The sequence below is a fragment of the Aspergillus pseudonomiae genome (genome assembly GCF_009193645.1).
Source record: "Aspergillus pseudonomiae strain CBS 119388 unplaced genomic scaffold BDV37scaffold_15, whole genome shotgun sequence".
NCBI classification, from domain to species: Eukaryota; Fungi; Ascomycota; class Eurotiomycetes; order Eurotiales; family Aspergillaceae; genus Aspergillus; species Aspergillus pseudonomiae.
Window position 1 is genome coordinate 282983 of NW_022476007.1, and position 26066 is coordinate 309048.

A 26066-nucleotide genomic window follows, 5' to 3' on the forward strand; every position below is an offset into this window, starting at 1 on the left:
ATATTTAGCAAGGGAGGTATCCTATGGGATGCAATTTCCTTGTTGTGGGTTATAACATAGCCCCTTGTCTTCGCTACTACAGTACCTACACATAGGATAGGTTACATTATCTAGAATATATGCAGCACGGTGGGCGGGGATAGTCAACCCGACAGAGCCAATCCCCCCTCATTCAGTTACGGGATTAAACATCTCAGGTGGGTCATCAATGTCCGTTGATCACACCTCTTCGAGGATTCCTCAGTGAAACAGCATTGTGGTTGGCCTGATCGTCTATGCTCGCGTCTCGGCGTGGGGGCCTTGCATTGTACACTATGTCGATTGAACAACATTTGAACAACATTGCTGCATTGAGATAAACATTGCCGATACATTTAATATAAATATGTGTACACATTCAACTACTTCCCTGTTAATATTATCTCTAATTAATTCCAACCGCTCTTTAGCTGATCCAAACCAGACGACCCGATTATCCCGCATTCTGAAATACCCTAATGTCAAGCTCAACCAGAGACTACATTATAATCGGCGGGGGGCTTGCCGGATGCGCACTCGCCAGCCGGCTTTATGAAAAGAACAACTCACTCAATATCCTGATCATAGAGGCCGGAGCCAACGCCGTCGGCCACCCCCTCACCGGCGCCCCCCTTGCGTGTTTCGGTGCCCATCATTCCCCCCTCGACTGGGCCTATACCACGGTACCACAGAAGCATCTCAACGGCCGGGAATGCTACAACAGCGCAGGCAAGGCCCTTGGGGGTAGTTCTGCCACAAACTACGGTACCTGGACTCGCGGAAATGCCGCCGACTATGACCGCTGGGCGAAGTTAGTCGGCGATGATGGTTGGAGTTACAAAGGCCTGCTACCGTACTTCAAGAAAACTGAAACACATTTCGATGGCACAAAGGCTGATCCGGCCACGCATGGTACCGATGGACCAATACACAATACTTCGGTCTCTGCTAGTAGCTCTGACAGGAGGTACGGTTTGAGGGAGACGCTGCGGGAGGCTTGGGCCAGGGTCGGCGTGGAATATGTGCCAGACGCAAACGCGGGATCGCCGCTAGGGCTGGGGGAGTTAGTGGAGAATTGGCGTGCAGGCCAACGACAGATTTCGAGTGAGGCATATGGTATATTTAACTGTCCCGGGATTACCGTCATGACCGAGACGATGGTACAGCGAGTTATTCTCGAGGATCGGGATGGCAAGAAAGAGAAAGTCGCAACGGGAGTAGAAGTGGTAGGCGGAGAGAAATACTTCGCATCACGAGAAGTCATTGTCTCGGCTGGTGCATATCGCACACCCCAGGTGCTGATGCTCTCTGGGATTGGGCCGGCAGAGATCGCAAACCACAATATCACGCAACTGGTCAATGCGCCGGGCGTTGGCTGCAACCTTCATGACCACTTCTCGTTTGTGCGGTGGTGGAAACTGCGCCATCCGGAGCAAGGCTTGTCCATGGGTACTCCGTTATGGAAGAGCCCAGCGTATGCGTTGGGTCTCCCGGCTGACTGGAATGTCACTGTGCAAGCTCCACGTGAGATATTGATGGAGGCATTGAGGGCGGACGGTGAGAACGAATCGGCTCTTGGGAAGCACCCTTATCTTGCCCCTGATTCCTGCCATGCTGAGATTCTCATTGTTTACGCCCCTGCTGGTGCAGCTGTTGCGGGTGCTGATATCCCGATGGATGGCACCCATGTTGCGTCAGCTATTCTAGACATGGTCCCTACTTCGCGAGGCCATGTTACCATAGCGTCGAGCGACCCAATGATCCCGCCTCTTATCGATCCAAACTATTATTCCACTGAAGTTGATCGTGCGATCCTTCGGGCCGCCATTCGACAGGTAACACAAGTTCTCCGAGAGACACCTGAAGGTAGAGCGATGATCGAATGTGAGACGCCACATCCTGGGTTTAACCCGCTAGGGCCCGACGCCACAGATGAAGAAATCGACGCTCAAGTGAAACAAGGGGGGAATACATTCTATCATCCAGCTGGCACAGCGTCAATGGGGAATGTTGTAGATACTGAGCTCCGTGTGAAAGGCGTCGAGGGTCTCAGGGTAGTCGATGCCAGCATCATACCGTTGCCGATAACAGCACACTACCAGGCAGTGGTATATGCAATTGCAGAGAAAGCTGCAGATATTATAACTAACTAAGACAGAACTAGGTAGCCAATTAACCTAGCGAACGCAACTATTTACTTCACGAGGTCCGATCATTCAATAGTTACAGTAAATAAAGACAGAATATTTGATCGCTAGACTAGTGGGAGCGAAGGGTGTTGAAAGATAGAAAAGCAAAAGGACAACTGACATCACGCGTCCAGAGGTCCTGGTCGGCCTTTACATGGTTAAAACAAGGAGACATTCCGTTCTGATGTCGAGGCAAAAACAAAAAGAGAAGCCGAACGCGGGGGTCGAACCCGCAACCTTGAGATACCGTGACGACTAAGAGTCTCACGCTCTACCGATTGAGCTAGCCCGGCTACTTGTTGAAGAATCATGTTTCTTTTGACTACATAAGCCAAAGCTAACGTAAGAGCCTACTACCTCGATTGATGTGCATTAGATGAGATCTTCACCCCTCTCCTCATGCCCTACCATAACTGCATACAGATCGATGGATGAGGCATATTTTGTCCCTTGATGCTACAAGAACGCTGTCGATAGCTTATTCAATGTGTCAAATGCATGCCTTTGTTGCATACTGGTGTGAACAGTGTTGTAACTAGTACTCTTCGCTTCCGTGAATTATATATTTTGCGACAAGGGACACACTTATCTTTTTTATACATTCCCGGAGAGGCTCACTCTAGTGGATGCTTGAATACTTGCATAACAACCAGTTACTCATATTCAATAAATCCTGTAATATTGTCTTAGAAGCTTCTAAATGTCTATGATGCGATGTGACTGTTTGCTTTCGTGCCCCATTCCCTTCCAAGGCCAACCAGGGTTCATCCGCCACCAGGTCGGCAACACCATCAATAGCTTTTAGTAAATCGGAAACTCGATATCTTTGAAGGCCATGAACCTTGGAATCACGAAATGTGATACCTTTCATAATTAAAATTACTGCAATCCTCGGGCGACTTCGCCTCGCCTGGGTGTTGCGACGGAGGTACTATGTCGGCTTTATGCCATTTACCTCATTCCTTTACCGACCTGGGAGTATTTCGTATGCACAGTACATCATTACACACAAAAACAGCAACTAATCGGTGCAGCAACAGCACTACAGTAGTACAAATCCATAATGGAATACCTCGGCATGGGAACATAGTTTTTCCCCACCAGCTTCGCGCCCCGCATGTATGCGCCCAGCCCAGCAACCTAGAACCGAGCCGTAGCAATTATTTACCAGCCACGATGAAGACCTTACTAGATGTTGTAAAGGATTGCGATAAGTAAGCGCTCTCCAAAAAAACCCCGTATAACCCCGCTAAAAACCGCCCAGCTTTCCTTACGCGGAAGATACAGATTCCGCACACGCGCAAGTACAGGCCTCACCATGGAAATTCTATCTCCCGGAGGATCCCAGACCGCACGGTCTCTTGATTGATGCTGTGGTAGAGCAGATGCCATGGACAGCAGACTTCCGGGTGCTTCCTGCCCCGCAGAAAGAAGTGCACCTTATTCAGCCCGAGGGCGTCAACTGGCATGAGAAATGCACGGAGATCATTGAGCGACAGGCGGAACTTGCGCGCGAGAAAGGAGTGTTTCCTAAATTCGGGAAGAAGAGACACGAGCAGTTCCCGATCGTCGGGGCGAAGTTTCCGGTGGGGGTTGATCGAAGTTTCTTCTCGTATCTTGGTATCATAGGCCGTGGGGTACATATGACAGTGTACACCCGGACGGAGGCTGGGTTGAAGTTCTGGATTCCGCAGCGACAGTTTAACAAGGCCTATGGGGGTATGTTGGATAATACTGTGGCGGGTGGGATGGCCATCGGAGAGCAGCCGTTAGAGTGTTTGGTTCGCGAGGCATCGGAGGAGGCCGCGATGTCTGAAGATCTGATTAGGACGAAGGCACGGGCCGCAGGTACCGTGAACTGGATCGGTATCAGCGATGAGCGATCTGGTGGTCACCCGGGGCTCATCAACCCGGGGGTGCTCTATGTTTATGACCTTGAAGTCGACTCAGATATGGTGTTCAAAGTGGTCGACGACGATGTATATGCCTTTCATCTGATGGACACGAATGAAGTGAAAAAGGCCATGTTGGACGGTAAATTCAAACCGGCCAGCGCGAGTGTTCTCGTGGATTTCTTCGTTCGGCATGGTCTTATTACAGCCGAAGACGAGGAGGAGTATACGGAGATTGTGTCCCGACTACATCGAAAACTTCCTTTGCCAACTAGTTCACGTTGACAGATAAAATGGGTTTTCCCCGCATCATGATCGATATTCGGTGCTTGGATGGTTGAACGCTTGTATTAGTACATTGGCCAGTACTTAATTAAGGACGCACTACGGAGTACATTGGGCACTGGGGCTAAGCTGGGTTAGACGCCCTGCAGGGATTTCATTGTACTAGCAAGTGGCCGGCGTCTCACGAAACAATGAAAAGGCTTTTTATAGCACCGAACACGAAAAATTCCCGCGATGGGACGAGTGGAGCGACCGCACATCCCGTCGGAAGTGGAGGCTGGTCACCAATCACTGCGCCAGGTGAAATGCTTAGCTGTTGGGATCATGAATCCTGCCCCGCTCAATGTCCTGGATTCACTCCGTTGCTTACTGTTCCTTTCGTGCTCGAGACTAATAAATTCCAACGATGACCTGCTTTTATCATCGGCTCTCCTTGTTTCTGAATAGCACTTCTGACAACATAACCTAATTAACTACACTGCGACCCGAGAAAAAGGTCCTAAAACCATAGACAGCATACACCATCGCATCTCACCATGTCCCAAACACCAAACAAGCAAACCTCAATATGGAACAAAACAAAAGTCATCGGCAAGAAAAACTTCGACAAAGCCTGGGATGCGCTGGACAAACTCGGGCCCCCCGTTAACCGCCTGACGAACAAGCTCGGCTCCGAGGCCTTCTGGCCCATGACACTAGACAAAGAAAGCGAGAAGGTAGCGCGCATTCTGCAGAGCTTCTGCAAAGATGGCGTCTATGTCGAGGAATCCAAAGAAAGCACGCCTGCACCGGAAACGAAAGGAGGAAAACAGGCGATCGACAAGCCGCGAGGGAAGCCGAAAGTGTTGAAGAAGATCCCGACCGAAGTGATCCGACAGGCGAAGGGATTGGCTATCTTTACGGCCATGCGAACGGGACTATGGTTCAGCGGTGCGGGCGGTAGTGGTGTTCTTATTAGCAGAGTGCCGGAAACCGGTGAATGGAGTGCGCCGTCGGGGATCCTGCTGCATACCGCCGGTTTGGGATTTCTGGTCGGGGCAGACATCTACGATTGTGTGATGGTGATCAATACGTATGAGGCACTGGAGGCATTCACGAAGGTCCGGGTTACTCTCGGAAGCGAGATCAGTGTCGCTGCTGGGCCAGTTGGAATCGGCGGTGTGCTAGAGTCGGAGGTTCATAAACGGCGAGCCCCGATCTGGACCTATGTCAAGAGCCGAGGATTTTATGCGGGTGTGCAGATTGACGGAACGGTCGTCATCGAGCGTATAGATGAGAACGAACGATTCTACGGTCGAAAGCTACCCGCTAAGGAAATTCTGAGTGGCCACGCCTGGGTCGACAATCCCTCGGTGAAAATGCTGACGCACACGGTTCGAGCGGCGCAAGGTGATGTACAGTTTGAGCAGACACCCTCGGGAGTTAACATGGCAACGGGGCCAAGTCCCAGCGATCTTCAATATGGAGATCTTGCGGGTACTCAGATGGCTCAGGTTCAGCCGCCTCCAAATCAAGGTCCACAGTACAATGCTGGATCAGAGTATAATACTGGACCACAACCGAATGCTGGACTGCAGCATAACCCTGGACCACAGTACAATGTTGGATCAGACTACAATGATGGGCCACAATTCAATCCTGGACCACCATTCAACGCTGGATCGCATCATCATGTGGGACCGCAACCCAATGCTGGATCACAGTACAATGCTGGCCCAGAGTATAATGTTGGATCGCAGTATAATGCTGGACCACAACCCAATGCTGGGCCACAATCCAATGCTGGAACACATCCTAATACTGGATCGGAGTACAACCCTGGACCGCAACTCAATCCTGGCCCAGGGTACAATACTGGGCAACAGTCCAATGCTTGGCCACAGCAGAACCCTGGATCACAGTACAATGCTGGAGCACAATCTAATGCTGGGCCACCATACAATACCGGACAAGCTGGGCCTGCTAGATACTATTGATTGCTATATTAGAAGGTGCTTAAGTTACTGTGAATGCATACTCGGAGTCCTGTTTTTTATGAGACTTAGCTATTAGTACAATTGCGTACCCGGCCAAGGAGACATACCTGTAGCATATCTGAGAACCCTATATTCGTATTACTTTTTTTTTTTGCTTAATGCGTTGATATATGGTTTCTCTCATGAAGATGCCGCGACCGGAGGAACTCGATGTGATTGTAGACTGCCCTCATTGGCAAGCATATCCACAGATAGACATAGCTATAGCACACAACTGAACTTCGGGGGCAAATGTGAGGATAGTAAATAATATAAACTGCACCTGAAAATCACAAATTCATCCATACTATATCATGTCCCTGCTCCGGCGGACTGGCAACACGTGGTATTACGATCAATATGTACAGTATGATCACTAACACGAGTCAAGCATATCAACAAGAGCACCCTTCTCATCCTGGGTAATAGTCAAGTTATACACCGACTTGACTCGGACCCACATCTTTGCATAGGTGCAATAATACGAAGCTACACGGTTAGCGCGCGACCAGATGGAATGTTAGGAAGAACTTACTCAGAGGAGGCTTCCACTCCTCCGGCCCATCATCGCTCTTCTGACGGTTAACAGTGCCTGTCACTGCGATTAGTTGGGGATTCGTCAAGTCATTGGCAAACGCTTGACGTTGGTCCGTGGTCCAGTCTGCCGCTCCGCTCTGAAATTTCATTAACCATCAGATCAGAATCCATCCTTGCATGGACGATGACAGACTTACCTTCCAGGCGTTGGAAAGCGGTACAACATGGTCGATGTCTAGATCGCTTTTATCCGTCCAAGTTTTTCCATCGTATGGCGACAGCCATGTCCCACTAGTGGGAGAGCAAGAATCGTTCTTCTCGACGTTCTCGCCATCGCGAGCAAGCACGACTTCACGTGTATCGCATGAACTTTCGTACAGTGATTTAGCACATTTATCCTCCAAAACTGGATGACAATACCTACTGGCCCTGGCTGATCCAATGGGGAAACTTATCCCGGTCATAGCCATCCTGCGAGCCCTGCGCAGCGACTGTTAATCCAGCCAATTCATTCTCAGCCGTGGTTGTCGATGGGATTCCCGGGGGAGTTGGGACAGGCGCCGGGGCAGGGATGGCATTCACGAAGGGAAGGGCCAAGAGGGCCAGGACGGTGAAATGGACCATGATGCGACTGGCCCAAGGAGGATCGGATATGGAAGAAACGCACTGTTTACAGCACATTGTGGCTGGCGGCCTTTTAAAATATGCCCACTACCGGGCGATCAGCTCCATCCCTTGCATATCGCTTCATCTGCCGGGTGTAACGTGCTCAAGCCAGTCAAAACACCATGTGCCCGGCCGGGCTCTTGGCGTACATGAGCGCATGCAATACAGTAACACACATTCTGCAATGCCGTAACGCCTTTGGCCGCGGCTAGGGGCTTGGCTAATTTAGTACCTGGACCGCCCTGACGATTCCCCAAATGGGAGGTCTTCAGGATATTGGAGCGGGGCGCTTATCAGTCCCCCTTTGCATCTCCGGCGGTTGATGACCACGCTCGGCATGGAGTAAGGCTGATTCGCCCATGGACAGGTAGAATGGGGGGGATCATCGCTGTCAGGGTGGTCGGCGTGTTAGATATACATTGATCCGCCGGAATCCGACGGAAGAACAATAAATGAAGCGAAGTGAAGAAGATGATCATTTATTTCTCATAACAATCATACATTTCATGAATTATCAGGATAGAGTAATCTGTAATTTTAAAGTCCCAGAGCCTTGAGGATTTCCTTTCCAACGCCCGTCGCACTGGCCGGGTTCTGACCGGTGATCAGAGTCGCGCCGTCGGAGGTCTTCGAGACGACAACCTTCTCGCCCCACGGCTGATCGGCCTTCACAAATTGACATCCGGGGATCTTGTTCATCTCAGTCTCGACCAGGTATGGCATGAGCTCGGTCAGTTGGGCCTGGTCTTCCTCGACGTTGGTGAAGGCGGTGACGGTGGAGTTGGCGAGCAAGGGCTGGCCGGCCTTGGTGGTCGCCTTGATGAACACGGTCGGGCCGTGGCAAACGGCGGAGACGGGCTTTCCAGCGGCAGCGAAAGCCTGGATCAGGGCGAGGGAGGTCTCGTCGTAGTGGAGGTCAAACATGGCTATATAGCGGTCAGTGCGATCCCCTCCGCCAAAATGAAAAATAAAAGGGCTCCTTACGTCCATGACCACCGACATAGAAAATCGCATCGAATTCCGAAACGCGGGGCAGGAAATCGGCCAGCTTGTGGGTGTTCTTCCAGAGCGACTGCTGCTCGTTCAGGAATTTCGTCGACACGGGATCGCTCTCGAACATCTTGACCGACGAGGGGTCGAGGGGAGCCTCGCCACCCTTGGGGGAGGCGACGGTGAGCTCGACCTTCTCATGAAGGACCTCCCACGGATGGGCGAACTCGGGCTAGGACTTCGCATTAGACCTGCTCGATCGACAGGCGTACATGGCGGGGTAATACATACCAGGTACCATCCGGTGGCGTGGTCGCGGCCAGGAATCTGGGCCTGGGAGGTAAGAACAACGAGCACCTTGGGAGCCATTTTTGTCAGGATGTGTGAGTTGCGTGGTTTTTCTGCGCGGACTCGTCGATCCTCAAGAATTGGGTCCAGGTCGACCTTATATAGGGTACGGTGGGGCAGCTGATGATGAATGACATCACTTCCCCTGGAAGGTCCTGAACTCGCTCACATCCTTTATTTTGGAGCATGATTGTTTCTAACTACTTCCTCACAATTCCACTAACATGTATGGGGCAAAAGCTTTGGCAAAATACGGTTCCTAGGTCCAAGGGTCCTTACGTGGACGAATGGTCTACGAGTTCCTGAATAGTAGCCACACAATCGACGGTGTCGAAAAGTAAAACCGAGCGCTAATGTTTTCTCTCGCGTGGAGGGACCCACGAGCTACCGTCCGTTCGGCGAATAATCTCCCCGGCTCGGCGACTATCCATTAATAAGTTCAGTAATCATGGTTGGGCACTTGATGATCAGAGCGGCTGTCTCTATTCTTATGTTCAAGGGCATGGATCAACTACTAGTTGAACACAGCAACTAACGGAAAGACACGGTTGTTCATGGAAGACTATCTGACTGCTTTCATTTAACTTGCTACCCAAATACCTCGGATATCGTACCTAGGCAGTAGGATAGTGATTTGACTTCAGTGCTGCATTAGCCTTGAAGAAACAATTCATAGAAAAACAGTTCTACTTACCTGGGTTCTATAAAGACTAGTGATTGTGCTTCTCAGCTTTACTGATTAACGGTCTTAATTTGTATCGGGAGAATAGAACTTGTAGTGGCACTGGAAACATTTTGAGCGTTTGAAATTCGTAGTAACCAGTCACTGGCTATTGAAACAAGGTCAGCAATGACAGAAAGATCAAAAGGCGTCTACTGGGTTCGATGTAGCCTTTCTGTCCTACAATGATGCAGATGGACCTGGCTTAGAGAGTGAACCTCAGCTAGTGTGACAAGGACTAACATTAAAACTGGGTCTATATTCTGATAGGTTCCTAGTCCCAGAAATGGGCACACTATCACTAGTTAAGGAACAAGATTACAACCCCAGAAGGTGTCATGTGAAACAGACATGTACTGTGTTTTCATCATGCATCATGAATTCCCCTTTTCCTGGAGCCGTCAGCTTGGCTAGAATGCACTTCCTGCATAGCTCAGGAGAAATTCATTACATGCCCCTTCTAAGCTGGCGCAGAGGGGTTATGGGTTCTTAAAGAATACATACAAGCGCCTGCTTAACAGTAAGAGAGGTGTAGAAAGCCCCTAGCTGGGACCTGCAGGTAAACATAATCACTATATTGTCTCACCAAAGTCAAATCACATGTGCTGAACCGCTGCTTTCTTGCTTCTGAATCGTACCCATTGTTTGATAGTTTCGAAGTCCCGACAAGTATGCGTGCGCTCCGTCTCCCCCAAGAGGATCAGATATCGCCTGCCTTCTCGCAGCTGAATGACGGGTTGCAGGGTAACAGGGGTCAGATCTGCCGAGCACATGATCGCCTGGCGCAGCTGATCGATACAATGATCTAGATAGTTCCGTTAGCCCTACCATATTCATACGAGACCACAAAATATCCAGAAACAACGTACCAATATGCATCTCCTCTATTTCACCGGGGAAGAATCCTGGTGACCCACGGATCCACCAGGCCTGATGCGTCTCCTTAAGATGTCCAGACAATGCAATGGATGCAGCACATCCACACCTCCATACACACCACCGTCTTGGGGGACAACGACGCTTTTTATCATATTATTGAGGGGCTCAAACTCGGACTGGGATGTTTCCCATAAGGTATGGACTCGAACGGGTCTTGAGAACGAGGCAGGAGTTCCGGGCCGGGGCAGCCACCCTAAACATCGAGTGCCCAACAGAGATTACCATGTCTCAACAATGTTAGCTTCGCACCTTGCGCTAGCTGGTGGCCCACAGTCAATACGTAGATACATACATAGATTCTCACATAATAGCCGCGTCCCATATGGACAACCTGAAAAGGAGCCCGTACCTGCAGCGATTTCTTGCTTCATGTATTCGATCGCATATTCCGAGTCCTAGATTCTTATGTACAGCGTCAATGGCTTCTAGGCGACCACAACCGGTAATCGCCGTCAATGTCCTAACACCAGGGTTGGCGTAGTTACAGTGCAAAGCCCAAGTGCGGTATAAGAATAGAAGGTGAACGCGCAAGAGAAAAGGCTGCCTTCGCGACGTCATGAAATCATGATACGGACCCGATAACGGACGAGGGGCAATAATATTATTACTATCAACTGATAGAGAAGAGAAATAACCAAGGTCACAGGACCACCATAGTCATCAGGCACCGAAAAAGAAATGAAAGAAAAGGATCAATTTGATAATTACTATCCGACCGGGCGCTTTCTCACAACCGCCAAAGTTTCGGGGTCCCCAGGTAGAAGACTCACATATCGCCCAGATTCTGCAAGCCGACAAGCTCAAAGTATGCCGACCGCTTCTGCATCAGCTCCGAATGGGTTCCACACTCGATGATGCGGCCTTGGTTGAAGACATAGATCATGTCTGCCTTTTGCACCGTACTGAGACGATGCGCCACGGCGATCGTCGTGTGGCCTTTAGCTGCGGTATCCAGGGCAGCTTGCACGAGCTTTTCAGACTCTGAATCGAGAGCCGAAGTGGCCTCATCCAGTAAAAGGATTCGGGGGTTGCGGAGCAATGCTCTCGCTATTGCAAGACGTTGCTTCTGGCCGCCTGACAGCATGCTGCCCTTACTACCAACGAGGGTATCGAAGCCATTTGACAGACTGATGATGAAATCGTAGATGTTGGCGTTCTTGCAGCATTGCACCATTTCATCTTCCGTAACGTTGTCTCGATCCGTTCCCAGCATAATATTTTCGCGAATGGTACCTTGGTAGAGCGTTGGCTCTTGGCTGACCAGTGCCAGATGGGAGCGGTACTTATTGATGTTGAATGATGAGATGTCTTTGCCGTCGACGTAGACACCGCCGAGGGCTGGATCGTAGAATCTCTCCAGGAGGGCAATTGCAGTGGACTTGCCACATCCACTAGCTCCGACGAACGCGACGTACTGCCCGGGTTTGACCTGCAGATTGAGACCTCGCAGAACGAGCTGATTTGGTCGCGTCGGGTACCTGAAGTACACGTCTCTGAACTCGACATGGCCTTCTATACTCTGGACCATCTCCCCATCATGGCTCCAGCTATCGATTTCCGGAGTCCGGTCGAAGAGAGCCTTGAGACTAGCAGCAGCGTATCTGGCTTTGGCAATATCAGGTGCAAAGCTGAAGACGGTTCCTGCAGACTGCGCCCCGAAAATGACTACGCTGAAACACAGGAAGAATTGGAACCTTAATAGAAGGGTTAGAACTAGTATGGTGTCTGCTTCGGGAATTGCCATCTACTCACATAGAATATTCGTGTCGGCCAAATAAGGTACCCCCATACCAAAAGCCGAGAGCCATGCAAAGAAATTGAAGTGATTGGGATGTCGCGTAAAGAATGGATGACTTGAGAATCGACCACACTAGCCGACGGCCTTGTGAGAGGAGCTGTTCATGATAGTGATTGCAAACGTCGCTCTCACGGGTCAAAGAAGCTACGGTTCGGATGGCTGAAGTGGCCTCGCAGGCATAGCTTGCAGAATGTTCAAAGGCTTTCTTCTTCTCCTTCTCGAGTCGGACCAGCATGGCCAAACGGAAGTACCCACAAGCGAGAAGTAGGGGGATAGTGGACATACACACTAAGCTAAGCTCCCACCCTACGGCCAAACCAATGACGCAGGAGGCAAGTAAGGTGGTGACCATCAATAAAATCGTCATCAGAGTAATTCCAGACAGCCCAGCCAGGTGGGAGGTCTCAGTGGATAGAAAAGAAGTAAGAGCACCAGAGGAACGTTTGTCGAAAAAGGCAATTTCTTGCCGGAGGATATATCGAAATGCTTGGTCGCGAACCCGATGGGTAAGTCGCTCTGCGCAGTAAGAGAACGCAGTACCCTGACAGATGATAACGAGCAGCTGTACAAAGGCGAGCATCAAATACATCAGTGACCAGAAGTTGGCTTGTCGCCGTATCTCAGAGTGTTCTGAAAGAGGAAGCGAAAGGGCTGTAATGCACTTGGCGAAGAAAACAGCTTGTGTTGGATTGCATCCACCCCAAATGGGCGAGAGTAAAAGGCCAAAGACCATATATTTCCATTCTTTTTTGTTCAAACCAGCGATAAACCGTATGAGCGTGAACAAGGTATAGTTGTCAGCAATGTCTTCTCCCTCCTTCGCAAGTACCGCTCTCGATGCGGCCCTGTCTGATCGTGTCTTGTCCACCTGAAGTGCATCAGGGTCTTCTCCCTGATCCTCTTTGTCTAAGCTGTAGCGACCTTCCTTGAAATCGGGTCGCCATAAACCGTAATCGATTCCAGGCAGTATGGGATCTTCATCCTGGTTTCTAGACTCTTGCTTCATCGCGATTCGCTGAGCCTCAGCCAAGTTGTAGTAAGCCCCTTTCTTCTGGAGAAGGTCATCGTGGGTGCCCTGTTCGACGATACGTCCGTGGGACATCACCACAATATTGTCCGCATTCTTGATAGTCGACAGTCGGTGAGCAATGATCAAAGTGGTTCGTCCCTGGGCAGCTTTGTCGAGTGCAGCTTGCACAACGCCCTCGCTCTTCGTGTCGAGTGCGGATGTTGCTTCATCAAGTAGCAGGATTTTAGGATCGCTGACCATGGCCCTAGCAATGGCAATGCGTTGTTTCTGACCCCCCGAGAGAAGGAACCCTCGTTCGCCAATGTCGGTGTCATAGCCCTCAGGAAGCGAGGTGATGAAGTCGTGGGCCTGAAAAGCAAAGAGTCAGAACATAGTATCGTATCGTATATGGCACGAGCAAAGAGGGTGTGTTTAATGCAGGGCAGCGTGGCATTTGCCTTACGTACGTTTGCCATCTGAGCAGCACGTTCGACCAGCTCACGAATTTCTTTGTCGGACTCATGCTCGTGCGCTGTTCCGATCAAACCGTGCCTGATATTCCCGAATATCGTAGTAGCGAATAAGGTCGGCTCTTGGCTCACCAGAGAAATTTGTTGTCGCAACCAGCGTAGATTCAGGTCTTTGATATCATGGCCGTCGATGTGTACGCATCCACCGACAGGATCGTAGAAACGCTCAACCAGCCCGATGATCGTGCTTTTCCCAGAGCCTGAAGCCCCAACAAGCGCAGTAGACTTGCCCGCGGGAATCAGTAAACTCACATCATCCATCACAACCACATCGGGGCGGGACGGGTATATGTGCCTGATATTCTTCAGTTCCACATTTCCTTGCAGTTTCTCTAGCTTCTGCCCCTCGGTCGATGTAGGGTCGAGAGGAGAGACACGGTCAATGGTTGCGTAGATCTTGTTGGCTGCAGCGACCGCTGAGGTGATGGCCTGAATATTCGGTGTAATATTCCCGAGGGCAAGAGCCCCCATCATGATGGCCATCTGAATAGTGAGGATTTGCGATAATCCAACGGACCCATCCACAAGGAAGCGGGAGCCCATCCAGAAAGACAGTCCGTAGTTGAGGTAGATGTACCTTGAAAAAAAAAAGCAAGTCAGAACACTCGGCTGTTTGAGGGAATTCAAAAACCGTCCATTGGATGGCGAGGTACTGTGACACTCGCTGTACTTACAGAAAGAGAAGAGCAAACATTGAGCTGGTGGTGGACTTGAGCTTGAACCCGGACTTCTCAGCTTCGACGAGATACCCATCGTATCGTTGAGCCAGCTTCTCTTGGGTATTGAAGGCAGCCGCATTTCGGATCGAGCTGATGGCCTCTTCCGCAATCGTCCCTCCTGCAGCAAAATGGGCGAGGTATTTCTTGCTGAGCTTGGCGACGAACGAACCCACGGCGCCCAATGTAACAACAATGGCAGCGACAGTGGAACACAGAATCAGCGTGAGCTTCCAGTATGTGACGAAACCAATCACGAACGCGGCCACAAAGGTGGCGACGGCTGTCAAGGTCAATGCCACTTTCTCTGAGATACCCTCCTGGACAAGATTGGTGTCTGCTGTGATCCTTGTGGTGATCTCACCCGCGCCGAGCTCGTCGAAAAAGGCAATATTCTGCCTCAGAATGGCGGCCAAGAACTGCTGTCTGATCTTTGCCGTGATGTGTTCACCAGCATACACGAAACCGACCGTGGCCAAGTACACCATCACAAACTCGCCGACCGCGAGGTAGAGGAAGAAGAGAGAGAATCTGGCAAGGTCGCCGGTGAATTGGCCTTCACCTATGTCGCCCAGTATGAAGCTGCGGAAGGTGCCTGCAAGACCTCCAAACAGGACGGTCATCAGAGGCATGAGTGCACCGCCGATGATTGCTGCGAGCGAGGCGATGACCAGGATGATCTTGTCATTTCGTGTCGCATAACGATACAGCGTCAGATAACCGACGGTGGTGGCGGGCAGATCCAACTGTCTCTTGAGGATGGCCTTCTCGTGCTCAGACAGATGCTTGAACGGATCACCATCTTCCTCCTTTCTGTCTGCATCTGCCGGTGCTGGGCCGACTGGGTTCAAGGGAGGGTTCGCGGGCGTGGCGTCTCGGCCTGCCTGGACAGGCGCGTGCTGGTCTCCAAGGTCGCGGCTCGGCATGGTGAGGCAGTCCAGCAATCATTGAAGGAGGCAGTGGCAGTCATCTATGTTGGTCAAGTCTGCCAGGAGTGGAGTCAGGGTGAAAGTGAGAGGATTCTTCGACTGTACAGCTGCCTTTTGAGAGGGGAGGATGAGCTGACGGTTCGCGTTTTCTTTGTTTGGAATCAGGGGGAGCGACAAGGATCTGGAATATACAGTAGCCTGTTAAAACTGTCGTATTGCTGTGGGTCACGACCCAGTCTTATAAACACAGGTCTACTGTGGTAGGGTGATTCTTCCCTCCAGGTAGCTAGTCTCGTCCAATCTCGCGTCTGATCGGCCGCTACGAACTTCTTTGTTTGATTTCTTCGACTTGCAAATCCGGAGCTCACCACATCAATGCGCGTCATCATGGTTGGCGGCAGCCTGGCGAGCCTCACGCTGGCAAGTGTATTAGGAAAAGCGATTGTTGTTTTTGTATTGCTAGAGGTCCGAGGTTCAAGGTCGATTTGACCCCAGACGGAGCATCGATTGGGCTGAACGACGCCGCAATGCGCATCCTGGATTGGCTAGGCGCAGCCAAGAAGATCATGAATCATACAGCACCACTTAGAGCATCTAGTGTTCATCGCAGCGAGGGTACACGAGTCATACTACTAGTGTTCACTTCCGCGACCTTGAAAGCCTGGTGGATGCTCCAGTCACAGGTTTTGATTGCGATCACGCGGTGGATAATGGCCAAAAATCGGATGAACGGAGATAGCACGCATGAGGACACGATGAAACACTGATAGGTTCTATACTTCAGGTAAAATCACAACGATGCCTCAGTCTCATATAGAATGAGGACAGAATGCTAGCAGATTCGGTGCAAAGGGTCTAACTGCTTTTACTTCTTCGTAGAGCATGCCCAGTGTGACTGTTTGAGTGCCAAAGGACTCGGAACTTTAGTTTCATTATGATCTCGTTCTTGAGTCTAAAAATATCTCCCGTTGTTAATACTTCCAGTTTATGTCGCGCGTGGTGCTGAGAACCCTGTAGGGCTTCAGCAGCGAGAGACCTGTCCAGACCTAAGTAGATACCGGTAATCAGCCAGATGAAGTCCCTACTTTGTTAGTTCTTGAGGCTTGTTTGATGTAGATTCCCAGTATGATTGCGGATACGAGTAGGGTGTGAGGACGGCTAATTAAGGCATATGAAATGTTCGGGAGCTATGATCTATATGCGATGGCTAAGATGGGATAGAGGAGTTATGGCCGTTGCCCCTAAGGCTAATCTAACCAGCTTCTTTGTTGCTTGTTTATGGAGTGGAGTGCATAGGCTGATGCTTATGGGGGCTTCATTTGCTATGGTTACTTCAAAAACGACCTCGTCACCTATCTACCCAGTATCAGCCGGCTCTTCCAAAACCATCGAGTCCACATCGCCACAGACGAAATCCTGGTCGATGTCGAAGGTTAGATGCAAATGATACAGCAAATGTACCAGGAGATAAGGTCCCTGTGATGTAGCGTTGCTCACCCATCACACAGCAACTTTCAGAGGGCTCAACTTCCAGGATATTACTAAGGTCTTCGATAGCGTGTATGGATACATTCTTAACATTATGGAAGTTGGTACACCCAGTTCTATCATCACCTTCCAACGAGGTTGTCTGGTCCTTCCACTTCAAAGTACCACTGACCAATCGTTCACAAAGCAATCTTATGAGTTGGGGATAATAAGACAACATTGTTTGCAGATACGCATTTCAACGAATCTCTGTCTCTTCGACGTCTATTTCTACAGTTTTCAAAATACCCTTCTGGCTTGTACGGCTGTCCGCGATGGAATTCGCATCTCTGCCATAATAAATGCCTGGGCCTTCGCGGGCGCCCATCCTATTATCTACCAGTCGCGAGCCACGACATTGCCATTCATGTAGTTCATCCAGCTCATTGAATTCCATTGGTGGTATGATCTCTCCGTGGCCATTCTTCCACCCCGACCCCCTGTTGGAACTCCACATTTGTCTTTGGGACAGACTGTGTCGGTTTGATCTGCTGGTGCTTTTCGCCTCGCTACCAATGGCTGTGGCGACCTTTCCCTTGACATGGCGGAAGAAGGATGGGACTGCAGGCAACGAGCTAGCAATGATACCGGCACTAATCTCGGCGGATCTGAGGAATACCATCGTTGTCAATAAACTCCATCTGTAGCTGGAAGGGAACGGAGAAACTTACGTCCAGAGAAATTCAGGGAACCAGTCGTATGTCCTATCAGACGTGTTGTTCTTTTGCACACTGATGCCAATGCGTATAGCGCTTGAAAAGCATGCGCTGGGTATTTTGTCAGCACTCTTGTCAATCCGAGGCTTCTCGAGCCACAGCGCATCATCTTGGTACTTACAAGAGACCAGCAGCGAAGATGGCAGATATACCCAATTTCTGAGTATTTTGCATATGCAGACGCCAGACAGAGAATATGGGTAGTATCAGTAGCGAGAAGTCTGAAATGGTATTCAGGATAGCGGTCGCCAAGATCATCGCATTCACATTGACACAATACCCATGTACATCAGGGTTCCAGATTTTCTCGCGAGGCACGCACGCAAAAATCTCGAGGAGCGTGTCCGCCAGGTAGAATGCGGCGTTGAACCAGAGAAGCCCGTGGATAAAGATGTACATCCAGCTTTTCTTGGTCGGAGCAAAAACCCGGATGTAAAGCAATAGGATGGACAGCTTGGTGACGAATATCAGGGGGCCGTACATGATCTGCGACGCGTTGGCGAGCTGCATTACAAGACTGATCAACATCTGCATAACAAGAGAAAGCTTCGAAGGTGGAATAGTCCTACCTTTGCATATTTCGCCAGGTCTTCTTTAGCAACCTCTGCTACATGGATACCACTACCGACTTTATCGGCTTCCAAAGCAATGGTAGCATATCCTATAAAGCAAACCTAGTCATGGAACCGTTAGCTCTATCTGCTTTCACCTCAATTGCTTTCCACCCCTTTCACATTTTCTGCTATATCAACACAGCTACGCAATTAGAACCACTCACCGAAGCAATGAGGCAAGTATCTGTCACAATTAAAGTTAGCCTGTGGTTTCCTGCTCCTAATATCTGGTACATACAGTCTTCCCAGCTTGCAGACCGCCTTAAGAAGAACTTCGTATAAATTCTCATACCCATGACTAGAGCACTTGCAGCAAGGCAGGTTGATTGACATACTATGTTCCATGGCCTCGGAGAATCCCGGTAGCTAAACGATGGGGCATCCTGCATGTCTGCCTAGCTTGTTCGCAGGATACTTGATGCAAATGGTTCTATAGCCTTGAAGTTCACTTTAACTATGTTGAGAACAAAAGAGATACAAAAGAAAATGTGTGCTAGGAATAGAAGCACATAACAAGGTTGACAAACGAACGAAAGGAAACTGTTTAGGGGCCAACATTCGTGCCATATTTTGCAAAGGTGATGCTACAGCCCTACTAGTACAGCAGAAATTTATTGACTAGGGATCGCAGGGTTGACATGATCCTGGAGTGGTAGACCGGGTCGATTTGGCCCGAATAAATTAAAAGAGAATTGCTAGGCTGTTAAGTTATTGACGTGTAGGCTATGACACCTGCATGTTGCGGCTGGGAACGGCTGCATCTACACCTTTCGCCAGACGACGGATATTATACTAATGAGTTAGGGCCCCAAGAAAAATACATGATTGGGTTCAAATTACTCCGACGCTAACCCACCATATAAAGGCTTGCGAGGTGGGTCGAGCCGAAGGATTGATAACCCTCGAACTCTTTCCACCTTAAGCTTCTCGGTGGCTAGCGAACCCTGCAAAAGGTTACATTTTGCCCCTGCTTGGTTAAAAGTCTAGTGTCGGCTACAAGGCCAGTTGTGGATCCTCCAAAATGGCACCATACTTACATTTCCGAAGAAAAACATCACAGGCGAGAAGGGTCTGTCGCCCTACGTATGGACTGTCCAGCCGTAATAGGAAGTCGTCTAGTAGGCAATGCAACCCTATTGGCAATTTATAGCATGGCACTGAATGTAACAATGTGCCTATAGCCCGGCTACACTGACCCTCGAGTCTTGCCAGGAGATATACTACTAAGGTAGGGCCATGTGTGGGTACATCGCTCTCAACGACCGGACCAATAATGCGCAATATAATTATAATACCCGAAGAGTATATCCTGACTTCGCCTATCAAAAACGAATTAATTTACTAGAGTTGAATTATCAGACATAATGCACAGGGGTTCGGCTTAGAGTCTCAGAGAGACGCGTCAACACGCCGATCGCTAACAACCTTCTCCCAGGCTTCCTCGAAATCCCGCTGCACATCGTGCCCATAACACCAGGCTTGTGTTTCTCGGTCGGTCATGCCGTAAGGGCTTTTCTCAAGCGGCATTCCTTCCACCGAAGGCCGCATGGCATTGTCTCTGGCTTCCTGCTCCGGGCCATCGCAAAGATGAAGAACTCTCCCGTTAGCAAGGCTTGCCTGCTGAACTTGTTTCGTCCGACAACTACGTAACTTTTCAACCAACTGGAGTACCAGTCGAAGATCACGCTTGTCAGTAACATATGTTAGAGCTTTGCTCAGTGTAGCTGCATCCTCGACGGCCATGGTGACACCTGGAATGAAACAGATGATCGAAGATTAGTCCCATGACGATACAGCATCAAAGAAAAGAAGCGTAGCATACCCATCGATAAGTATGGCACCATAGCATGGGCTGCATCGCCAATGAGAATAAACTTTCCAGAGTCAGAAACCCATTTATCGAGAGGCTCTACCTCAAAAAGGGGCCAATTATGAATTGACTTTTTCTTTTGTACAATCTTCATCAGCCTAGAGCCTATTGTGTTAGTCAATCAATGTTGCTTTTCGGGCATCGCATAGTCATACATCGGATCCCAATTATGAAAATACGACAACATCTCCTGGGTTAATTCTTCCTGGGACATGTTGGAAGTGTCACTCGCATCCGGGTGAGAAAGCACCAAGTTTAGGCGAGTTCCATTGGATATCATGTAGGTCATGGCGGAGCAGTTGTTTCCTAGCCTGAGAATTGTGAGCTCCGAACTAAAACGTTGTTTAGATGTTAAGTTGATCAGAACAATACCAGAGGTTGAGATTCGGATTAGAGACAATCCATGCTGTCTCTGGATCCGCCAGGAGATCTGAGACCTCGACCATAAGTCGATACGCAGCAACACCCGTCTTACGAGGGCCTCCTATTTCGGTTGTTCCTAGTAGCTTCGTCCTGGCAAACGAATTGATGCCTTTCCATCACTGTCAGTTACTACGTACATCTGTTTCATGGTAGACACGTACCATCAACTGCAACTATCAGATCGGGACGTACGATTTCGCCCGTTGCTAGTGTAATTGTTGGCGCATCCATGTCGTAATCCACAGCGCGACTGGAAGTTCTGACATCGACGCCCTGTTTCAGAGCGTGCTGATAAAGCACACTGTGCAGCTCAGCGCGGTGAATTACCAGATATGGCGCCCCGAACCTCTTCTCAAAATCTGGATTTAATTCAGTCCGAGCGATAAACTCTCCATCTTTCCATCGGCGCATGTTCAGTTCCCAGGGTAGAGAGGACTTTTGCCAGAGGTCCTCGTTGATGCCCCACTTGAGCCAGTAACGAACACCGTTCGGTGACATTTGTACACCAGCACCAATCTATGCACATTTAATCACTTTCTCGGGGATTGGGTTTTCATTCAGGCAAAACTTACCTCCGATAGCTCTGGCGTAGACTCATAAACTGTGACGTGATGTCCATCTCGAGCCAGGGCAATGGCCGCAGACAAGCCGCCAATGCCAGCTCCTACAATTGCAATATTTAGCTTGACAGCTGATCTGCTCTTGAAGACCGGCTGATTCATATTGTGGTATGGATTGCTCTCGTCCTTAAGATGATAAAACGTATTGAACCCGAAGAAAAAGATTGAACCTTCACAGTCTGGAAACCCCTTGATTCGTTGCCATTTTTATAAATTCGTGTTAAAGTTCAACCCCACCGTGATCTCGAACCCTTGTTGATCTTGACACGACCACTGCGCACTAACGTGATATCCATGCTCTACCCACTATTATTGTGACGTTGATTTAGTATTAATATAATCTCACGGACTGCGACCCGCAGTTACACTGGAAAGAACTAGACTTCGGCCGGAATGATTATAATAACATTGAGCAAGGGGGCCTTAGCCTTTGTAGCAGGAGAAAAAAACCGCACGTTGGGAATTTGTTGTTTATATTTGAATTTTCTGTTACAAATGCCGGCGTTATACCCGCTTGCTCGTTTATTCTTGTCTAGTATTTTGGTTTTTGTCCAATTGCAGCAGTTGTGAACTGCTCGCACGCATATCCTTGTTTCGCCCGCGGTGGATCGGGGCTTTTGGACAGCCTACCCTGCCATTCCGATTTTTTTTCTTAGACTTCTAGCGTCTTTCCGCTGTGTGACTGCCTCCTCCTAGGCTTCAATACTAAAGGACCTCACACACACGCGAGTTGCATGCAGCAAGATGGCGGTTTATAATATGAGTAAGTCAGGCTCATCTGTCCCTCGAGGATTTCTCTGCTCTGGCATCCCTCTTTAGCACCTAATCACCCAGCTAGCGCACTGACAGTGTCATAGAGTCCGAAGGTGATGTCACGGTCGATTCCAGCAGTACCAGCGAGGAGTTCGCCGACGGCGCTGTCTCGGGTATCAACGAAAAGTGGTTGATGTTCAAGATCGACGCCCATGTTTTGCCAATTCTGTGCGTCTTGTACTTTCTGGCCTTTCTAGATCGGTGCGTTCCATAACTGTAGCAAATTGGCTGCGTCTGCCTTCTTTCTGTTGCCCCTCTTTATACGTATACTTACGGTGCTCCGTATCAAACAGGATTAACATGGGCCATGCAGTTGTGTTTGGCCTTGAAGAAGATCTGGGAATGGATCCCAAATCTAACCAGTTCAACACGGCGCTGACAATCTTTTTTGTGCCATACGTGCTGCTGGAGGTCCCATCAAACATCGTCCTTAAGAAATTGCAACCCCACGTTTGGTGTATGTCCTTTCTGTGCGAATCCAGATCTATGCCACTATTCAATTGTGCGTAGGAATACGGCTAACACAAAACGGCAGTGGCAGGATGTATGTTTTGTTTCGGTATTCTGACAATTGGTCAAGGTTTTGGTGCGCTGTCCTGCCCCTGATTGATTTGACGGTAATGCATTTTTTAACACGTCACACTGAATAGTGAAAAGTTATGGTGGTCTTCTAGTGACACGCTTCTTCATAGGTGTGACAGAATCCGGAATGTTTCCTGGGTGTAAGTCGAATCTGAGTGGAAAACCGAGAGGGTGACCTAACCAGCGTCCAGGCTACTATCTGATTGGAATGTGGTACAGGCGTCCAGATGCCCTCCGCCGATATACATACTTTTTCAACTCAACAACACTTGCGGGCGCACTTGGAGGGCTGATAGCGTATGGCACAGGATACATGCAGGGCACGAGAGGTTATGGAGCCTGGCGTTGGCTTTTCATAATCGAAGGAGCCGTAACATGCTTTGTTGCCGTTCTTGCTTGGTACCTCATCTCGGATTTTCCCGAGCAAGCCAGATGGCTGACCGAGGCCGAGCGGCGATGGATGAAGAAGAGAATGGAGGTTGAACATGGGAACGAGTCGGCAGAGGATCCCATACGTTTCACTGACGTGGTCGAGGTCCTCAAGGACTACAGAATCATCTTGGGTGCACTCATATATTTTTCTTTTCTAGTGCCATCATATGTATGTGACCCTTCCGCTGAGTTTCCTAAGAGACCTTTCTCACCATCATCTAGTGTTACGCATACTTTTCACCGACAATCATCAAATCTTACGGCTACAGCACTCTTCAGACGCAATTGCATTCCGTGCCTCCATTAGCGATGGCCTTTTTCCTTTCTCTCGGGATTGCATTTGCCTCCGATAGACTATGCCACCGCTATCTATTCGTTGTCTTTAATCTGCTAGTTGCAATCGCCGGGATAGCAATCCTGCTAACAGTCCACGATAAGCCTCGAGTCCAGTACGCCGCACTGTTTCTGGTGGTCTTCGGCCCGTACTGCGGAATGCCCGTCGCTATCTGCTGGTTCACAATGAATGTAGGGGGCCACCGGCGGCGAGCGATTGGTACAGCGCTCCAGCTCGGGTTCGGTGAGATCGCGGGCATAGTGTCGACGTTCCTGTTCCAGGCCAAGGACGCGCCATACTACCATACTGGGTACAGTGTAGCCATTTCCTTCTTCACTCTGGCCGCCTTCTGGTGCACTTGCTATTTTTTCGCGTGTTGTATGGAGAACCGCAGACGAGATCTACAGATGGCGGATGCGGGCAATACGTCCGACGCTACAACGGCAGGGAACGGCGACTTGGATGTGTCATACCGATACATGCTGTAGGTCTACGCAGTGTGAGGGCGGGGATGGTGCAGAAACGAGATATGGTCTTGGAAGAACGCTCTCTCGATTTCCAGTGAAAAAAGATCTAGATGAATAAAGACAACTAACTGTATAATGCTTTGCGCTTTCTATCTTCGGGTTTGACTTGGTTGCAATAATTGGTAAATTTTGCTCTGGCGCACATGTGCCCAGAAGATAAACAAGTGCTATATATGGGCCCTGGAACCAATTTCAAATGTGAGGACTGAAGACAGAGTACCAGTCACCAGTAAACATGGTTTCATACGAAGATATCTGAAGCAAAAATTACAGGCTGTACCCCGCTGATTCTTTCCTACAGTCTACGTTATTATCCGGACAAATGAACCATGATATTTATTAACCCGAGTTGTACATGATCCAAGCACATACGTCTATAAGATGTGGCAAATAGGGCTAGCACTTAGTACTTCAACCACAATTGTAGACTCACGCGGGTCTACCAAGAGTTTTCATGGTGGTTATTATCAATAGGTATATAGGGTGCATAGAAGAGCATCCCGCCAACCCCCTCTGCATATTGGTATCCTCTTGCACAAGCCAGTTGCTCACACTTGATAAGAAAAATGTATCTACCCATTGAGAGGGCGATAGTCTAATCGCACCCAAGGTTGATATCGCGATTACCTGAATGATTGGCACAATAAATCCCTTGAACCCCATTTGCACTGTTCCAAGTATAGACCTGTCGAGCACCAAAAGAAATAACACAGCAGTAACATATTAGCTAACTGACAAGGAATGGGAAGAGACAAAGCAACGCGGATGGACAGGATATAAGCAATAACTTACCCAAGGTTAGTCGGATGAATGCTTGAGCATCATCCATACCCCATTTTTCACCGTGTATATTCTCAGAAAGGACGAAGAATTTTAGAAGGCCTCCTTCTACTGTGCTATATGCCAGTGCATGGAGGCTTCGAGCTGCTGATGCTAATTCTAACCGTGGCTGCTTGCGCAACCATGTACTGTGCAATTTCCATTCTCCCGACAGGGTCTGGCCGCAGATAATAATATGATCTCCTTTCGTAATGGCGAACGGATCGGAAAGCACAATTTCGGCTTCTCTGTTTTCTTGCGTGCAGTAGCTACGTGGTTTCGCCATGTGCGTCATCCAGTTGTCCCATCTATTTCTCCACAGCACTAGAGGCAGGCATGTCAGCGACAATGAGATTAAGAATATCGTCAATAAAAGAAGATCAACCTTGTTGTTCAGAGTCCGACCTGTAGATAGGGCGTTGGCGTATTCCGTCAACTTGACGGCGTGTGTTACAGCTGGTTGGTTTGACTCCAGTGTACTCCTGTTCAAGTATCCATTCTGAATCGTGGCACCAAAAGGTAACTTCGTACCAAGCTGCGGTCAATGCTTCACGCATCTTTGACCTCATTCCTAAATGAACCTGGTCAGTGACGTCCCGTTTCGGATACTGGGCCAGTGACCTTCAATTTGATCAATGATTTGATTAGGTTGGTCACGACCATACAAAATCCAGAACAGATTCATTCTAGAGTGATCTAAAGGTGACAATTGAACCGCCGGATTAACAAGTATAAGGTGTTGTCGAAGACGTTGCAGGACAGGTCCCATGTGATCCAACTATTCATCCGTCAGTCATTTTTCCTTACATGCGGTGATTTTCAAACAGACCATCATGACGATATTAAGCCATGCTGTTTCCATCACTTTCACCCTCACCCTGCTACATCCACATCGGAATTTAACGCCCCTTCTGTTACGGTCCCAGCCAATGGCATGTCCGTAATTGTCGTTTGGATTGTTGTTGCCCTCGTATAGCCCTGTCTCTTGATTCACATGTGTATGCTCATCCCGCATGATGGTAGGTTGAAACGTTCCGAATTCAGTTTCCCACTCGTGATCCTCACCGTCACGACTATAGAGCACCTTCAACGTATCGTTTTTGTATGCAATGTGTTTATCCATCGCGGTAGAATCATCAAGTGGCGGTAGGCTACCAGGTGCGACAGGATCGGCCAGCGATTCAGCATTGCAGGATTGAAAGCACAG

The 26066-nt window shown here is 49.3% G+C and overlaps 11 protein-coding genes and 1 non-coding gene across 12 annotated transcripts; 4 read left to right on the plus strand and 8 right to left on the minus strand.

Annotated features, from left to right (window-relative positions):
- Positions 1-497: 497 nt before the first annotated feature.
- On the plus strand, positions 498-2171 carry BDV37DRAFT_280669 (GMC family oxidoreductase; the record flags this gene model as incomplete). Its single annotated transcript, XM_032086631.1, has 1 exon — positions 498-2171. One exon carries the CDS (start codon positions 498-500, stop codon positions 2169-2171), a length of 1674 nt encoding a protein of 557 aa, XP_031944030.1.
- A 245-nt stretch (positions 2172-2416) lies between these two features.
- On the minus strand, positions 2417-2500 carry BDV37DRAFT_t68. The gene has a single exon. It is a non-coding gene; the product is annotated as a tRNA-Lys (tRNA).
- An 883-nt stretch (positions 2501-3383) lies between these two features.
- On the plus strand, positions 3384-4384 carry BDV37DRAFT_280670 (putative thiamine pyrophosphokinase; the record flags this gene model as incomplete). Its single annotated transcript, XM_032086632.1, has 2 exons — positions 3384-3421; positions 3472-4384. The coding sequence occupies 2 exons, from the start codon at positions 3384-3386 to the stop codon at positions 4382-4384; spliced, it is 951 nt and encodes a 316-aa protein (XP_031944031.1).
- A 268-nt stretch (positions 4385-4652) lies between these two features.
- On the plus strand, positions 4653-6726 carry BDV37DRAFT_52303 (uncharacterized protein). Its single transcript, XM_032090819.1, has one exon. The coding sequence runs from the start codon at positions 4921-4923 to the stop codon at positions 6358-6360; it is 1440 nt and encodes a 479-aa protein (XP_031944032.1). The 5' UTR covers positions 4653-4920; the 3' UTR covers positions 6361-6726.
- Positions 6727-6775: 49 nt separating this feature from the next.
- Positions 6776-7560, minus strand: BDV37DRAFT_280672 (HNH endonuclease family protein; the record flags this gene model as incomplete). Its single annotated transcript, XM_032086633.1, has 4 exons — positions 6776-6888; positions 6935-7073; positions 7134-7305; positions 7361-7560. 4 exons carry the CDS (start codon positions 7558-7560, stop codon positions 6776-6778), a joined length of 624 nt encoding a protein of 207 aa, XP_031944033.1.
- Positions 7561-7772: 212 nt separating this feature from the next.
- On the minus strand, positions 7773-9048 carry BDV37DRAFT_52283 (type 1 glutamine amidotransferase domain-containing protein). The gene is made up of 3 exons (XM_032090818.1): positions 8884-9048; positions 8587-8824; positions 7773-8528 (listed from the first exon to the last, which is right to left on the minus strand). Exons 1-3 carry the CDS (start codon positions 8959-8961, stop codon positions 8140-8142), a joined length of 705 nt encoding a protein of 234 aa, XP_031944034.1. The 5' UTR covers positions 8962-9048; the 3' UTR covers positions 7773-8139.
- A 1209-nt stretch (positions 9049-10257) lies between these two features.
- Positions 10258-10540, minus strand: BDV37DRAFT_280674 (uncharacterized protein; the record flags this gene model as incomplete). The annotated part of the gene is made up of 2 exons (XM_032086634.1): positions 10258-10466; positions 10531-10540. The coding sequence occupies 2 exons, from the start codon at positions 10538-10540 to the stop codon at positions 10258-10260; spliced, it is 219 nt and encodes a 72-aa protein (XP_031944035.1).
- An 826-nt stretch (positions 10541-11366) lies between these two features.
- On the minus strand, positions 11367-15579 carry BDV37DRAFT_280675 (ABC transporter ATP-binding protein; the record flags this gene model as incomplete). Its single annotated transcript, XM_032086635.1, has 4 exons — positions 11367-12294; positions 12353-13776; positions 13875-14514; positions 14612-15579. The coding sequence occupies 4 exons, from the start codon at positions 15577-15579 to the stop codon at positions 11367-11369; spliced, it is 3960 nt and encodes a 1319-aa protein (XP_031944036.1).
- Positions 15580-17308: 1729 nt separating this feature from the next.
- Positions 17309-18828, minus strand: BDV37DRAFT_269747 (uncharacterized protein; the record flags this gene model as incomplete). The annotated part of the gene is made up of 6 exons (XM_032084418.1): positions 17309-17717; positions 17947-18329; positions 18395-18499; positions 18604-18643; positions 18678-18745; positions 18775-18828. 6 exons carry the CDS (start codon positions 18826-18828, stop codon positions 17309-17311), a joined length of 1059 nt encoding a protein of 352 aa, XP_031944037.1.
- A 1000-nt stretch (positions 18829-19828) lies between these two features.
- Positions 19829-21454, minus strand: BDV37DRAFT_280677 (uncharacterized protein; the record flags this gene model as incomplete). Its single annotated transcript, XM_032086636.1, has 6 exons — positions 19829-20190; positions 20262-20407; positions 20465-20620; positions 20682-20841; positions 20894-21248; positions 21305-21454. The coding sequence occupies 6 exons, from the start codon at positions 21452-21454 to the stop codon at positions 19829-19831; spliced, it is 1329 nt and encodes a 442-aa protein (XP_031944038.1).
- Positions 21455-22096: 642 nt separating this feature from the next.
- Positions 22097-24001, plus strand: BDV37DRAFT_269749 (major facilitator superfamily domain-containing protein; the record flags this gene model as incomplete). Its single annotated transcript, XM_032084419.1, has 7 exons — positions 22097-22115; positions 22210-22366; positions 22459-22622; positions 22701-22751; positions 22816-22887; positions 22939-23348; positions 23402-24001. 7 exons carry the CDS (start codon positions 22097-22099, stop codon positions 23999-24001), a joined length of 1473 nt encoding a protein of 490 aa, XP_031944039.1.
- Positions 24002-24439: 438 nt separating this feature from the next.
- BDV37DRAFT_242435 (uncharacterized protein) lies at positions 24440-24709 on the minus strand. Its single transcript, XM_032081320.1, has one exon. The coding sequence runs from the start codon at positions 24701-24703 to the stop codon at positions 24470-24472; it is 234 nt and encodes a 77-aa protein (XP_031944040.1). The 5' UTR covers positions 24704-24709; the 3' UTR covers positions 24440-24469.
- Positions 24710-26066: the final 1357 nt, after the last annotated feature.

Excerpts from the sequence above, each read along its gene's own strand:
- BDV37DRAFT_52303 (XM_032090819.1), top strand. The coding sequence starts at position 4,921 with ATGTCCCAAACACCAAACAAGCAAACCTCAATATGGAACAAAACAAAA.
- BDV37DRAFT_52283 (XM_032090818.1), bottom strand. The coding sequence starts at position 8,961 with ATGGCTCCCAAGGTGCTCGTTGTTCTTACCTCCCAGGCCCAGATTCCT. Across the intron at positions 8,825-8,883 it reads ACGCCACCGGATGGTACCTG|CCCGAGTTCGCCCATCCGTG; the intron begins GTATGTATTACC and ends GCGAAGTCCTAG. Across the intron at positions 8,529-8,586 it reads CTATGTCGGTGGTCATGGAC|CCATGTTTGACCTCCACTAC; the intron begins GTAAGGAGCCCT and ends ACCGCTATATAG.
- BDV37DRAFT_242435 (XM_032081320.1), bottom strand. The coding sequence starts at position 24,703 with ATGGGGTTCAAGGGATTTATTGTGCCAATCATTCAGGTAATCGCGATA.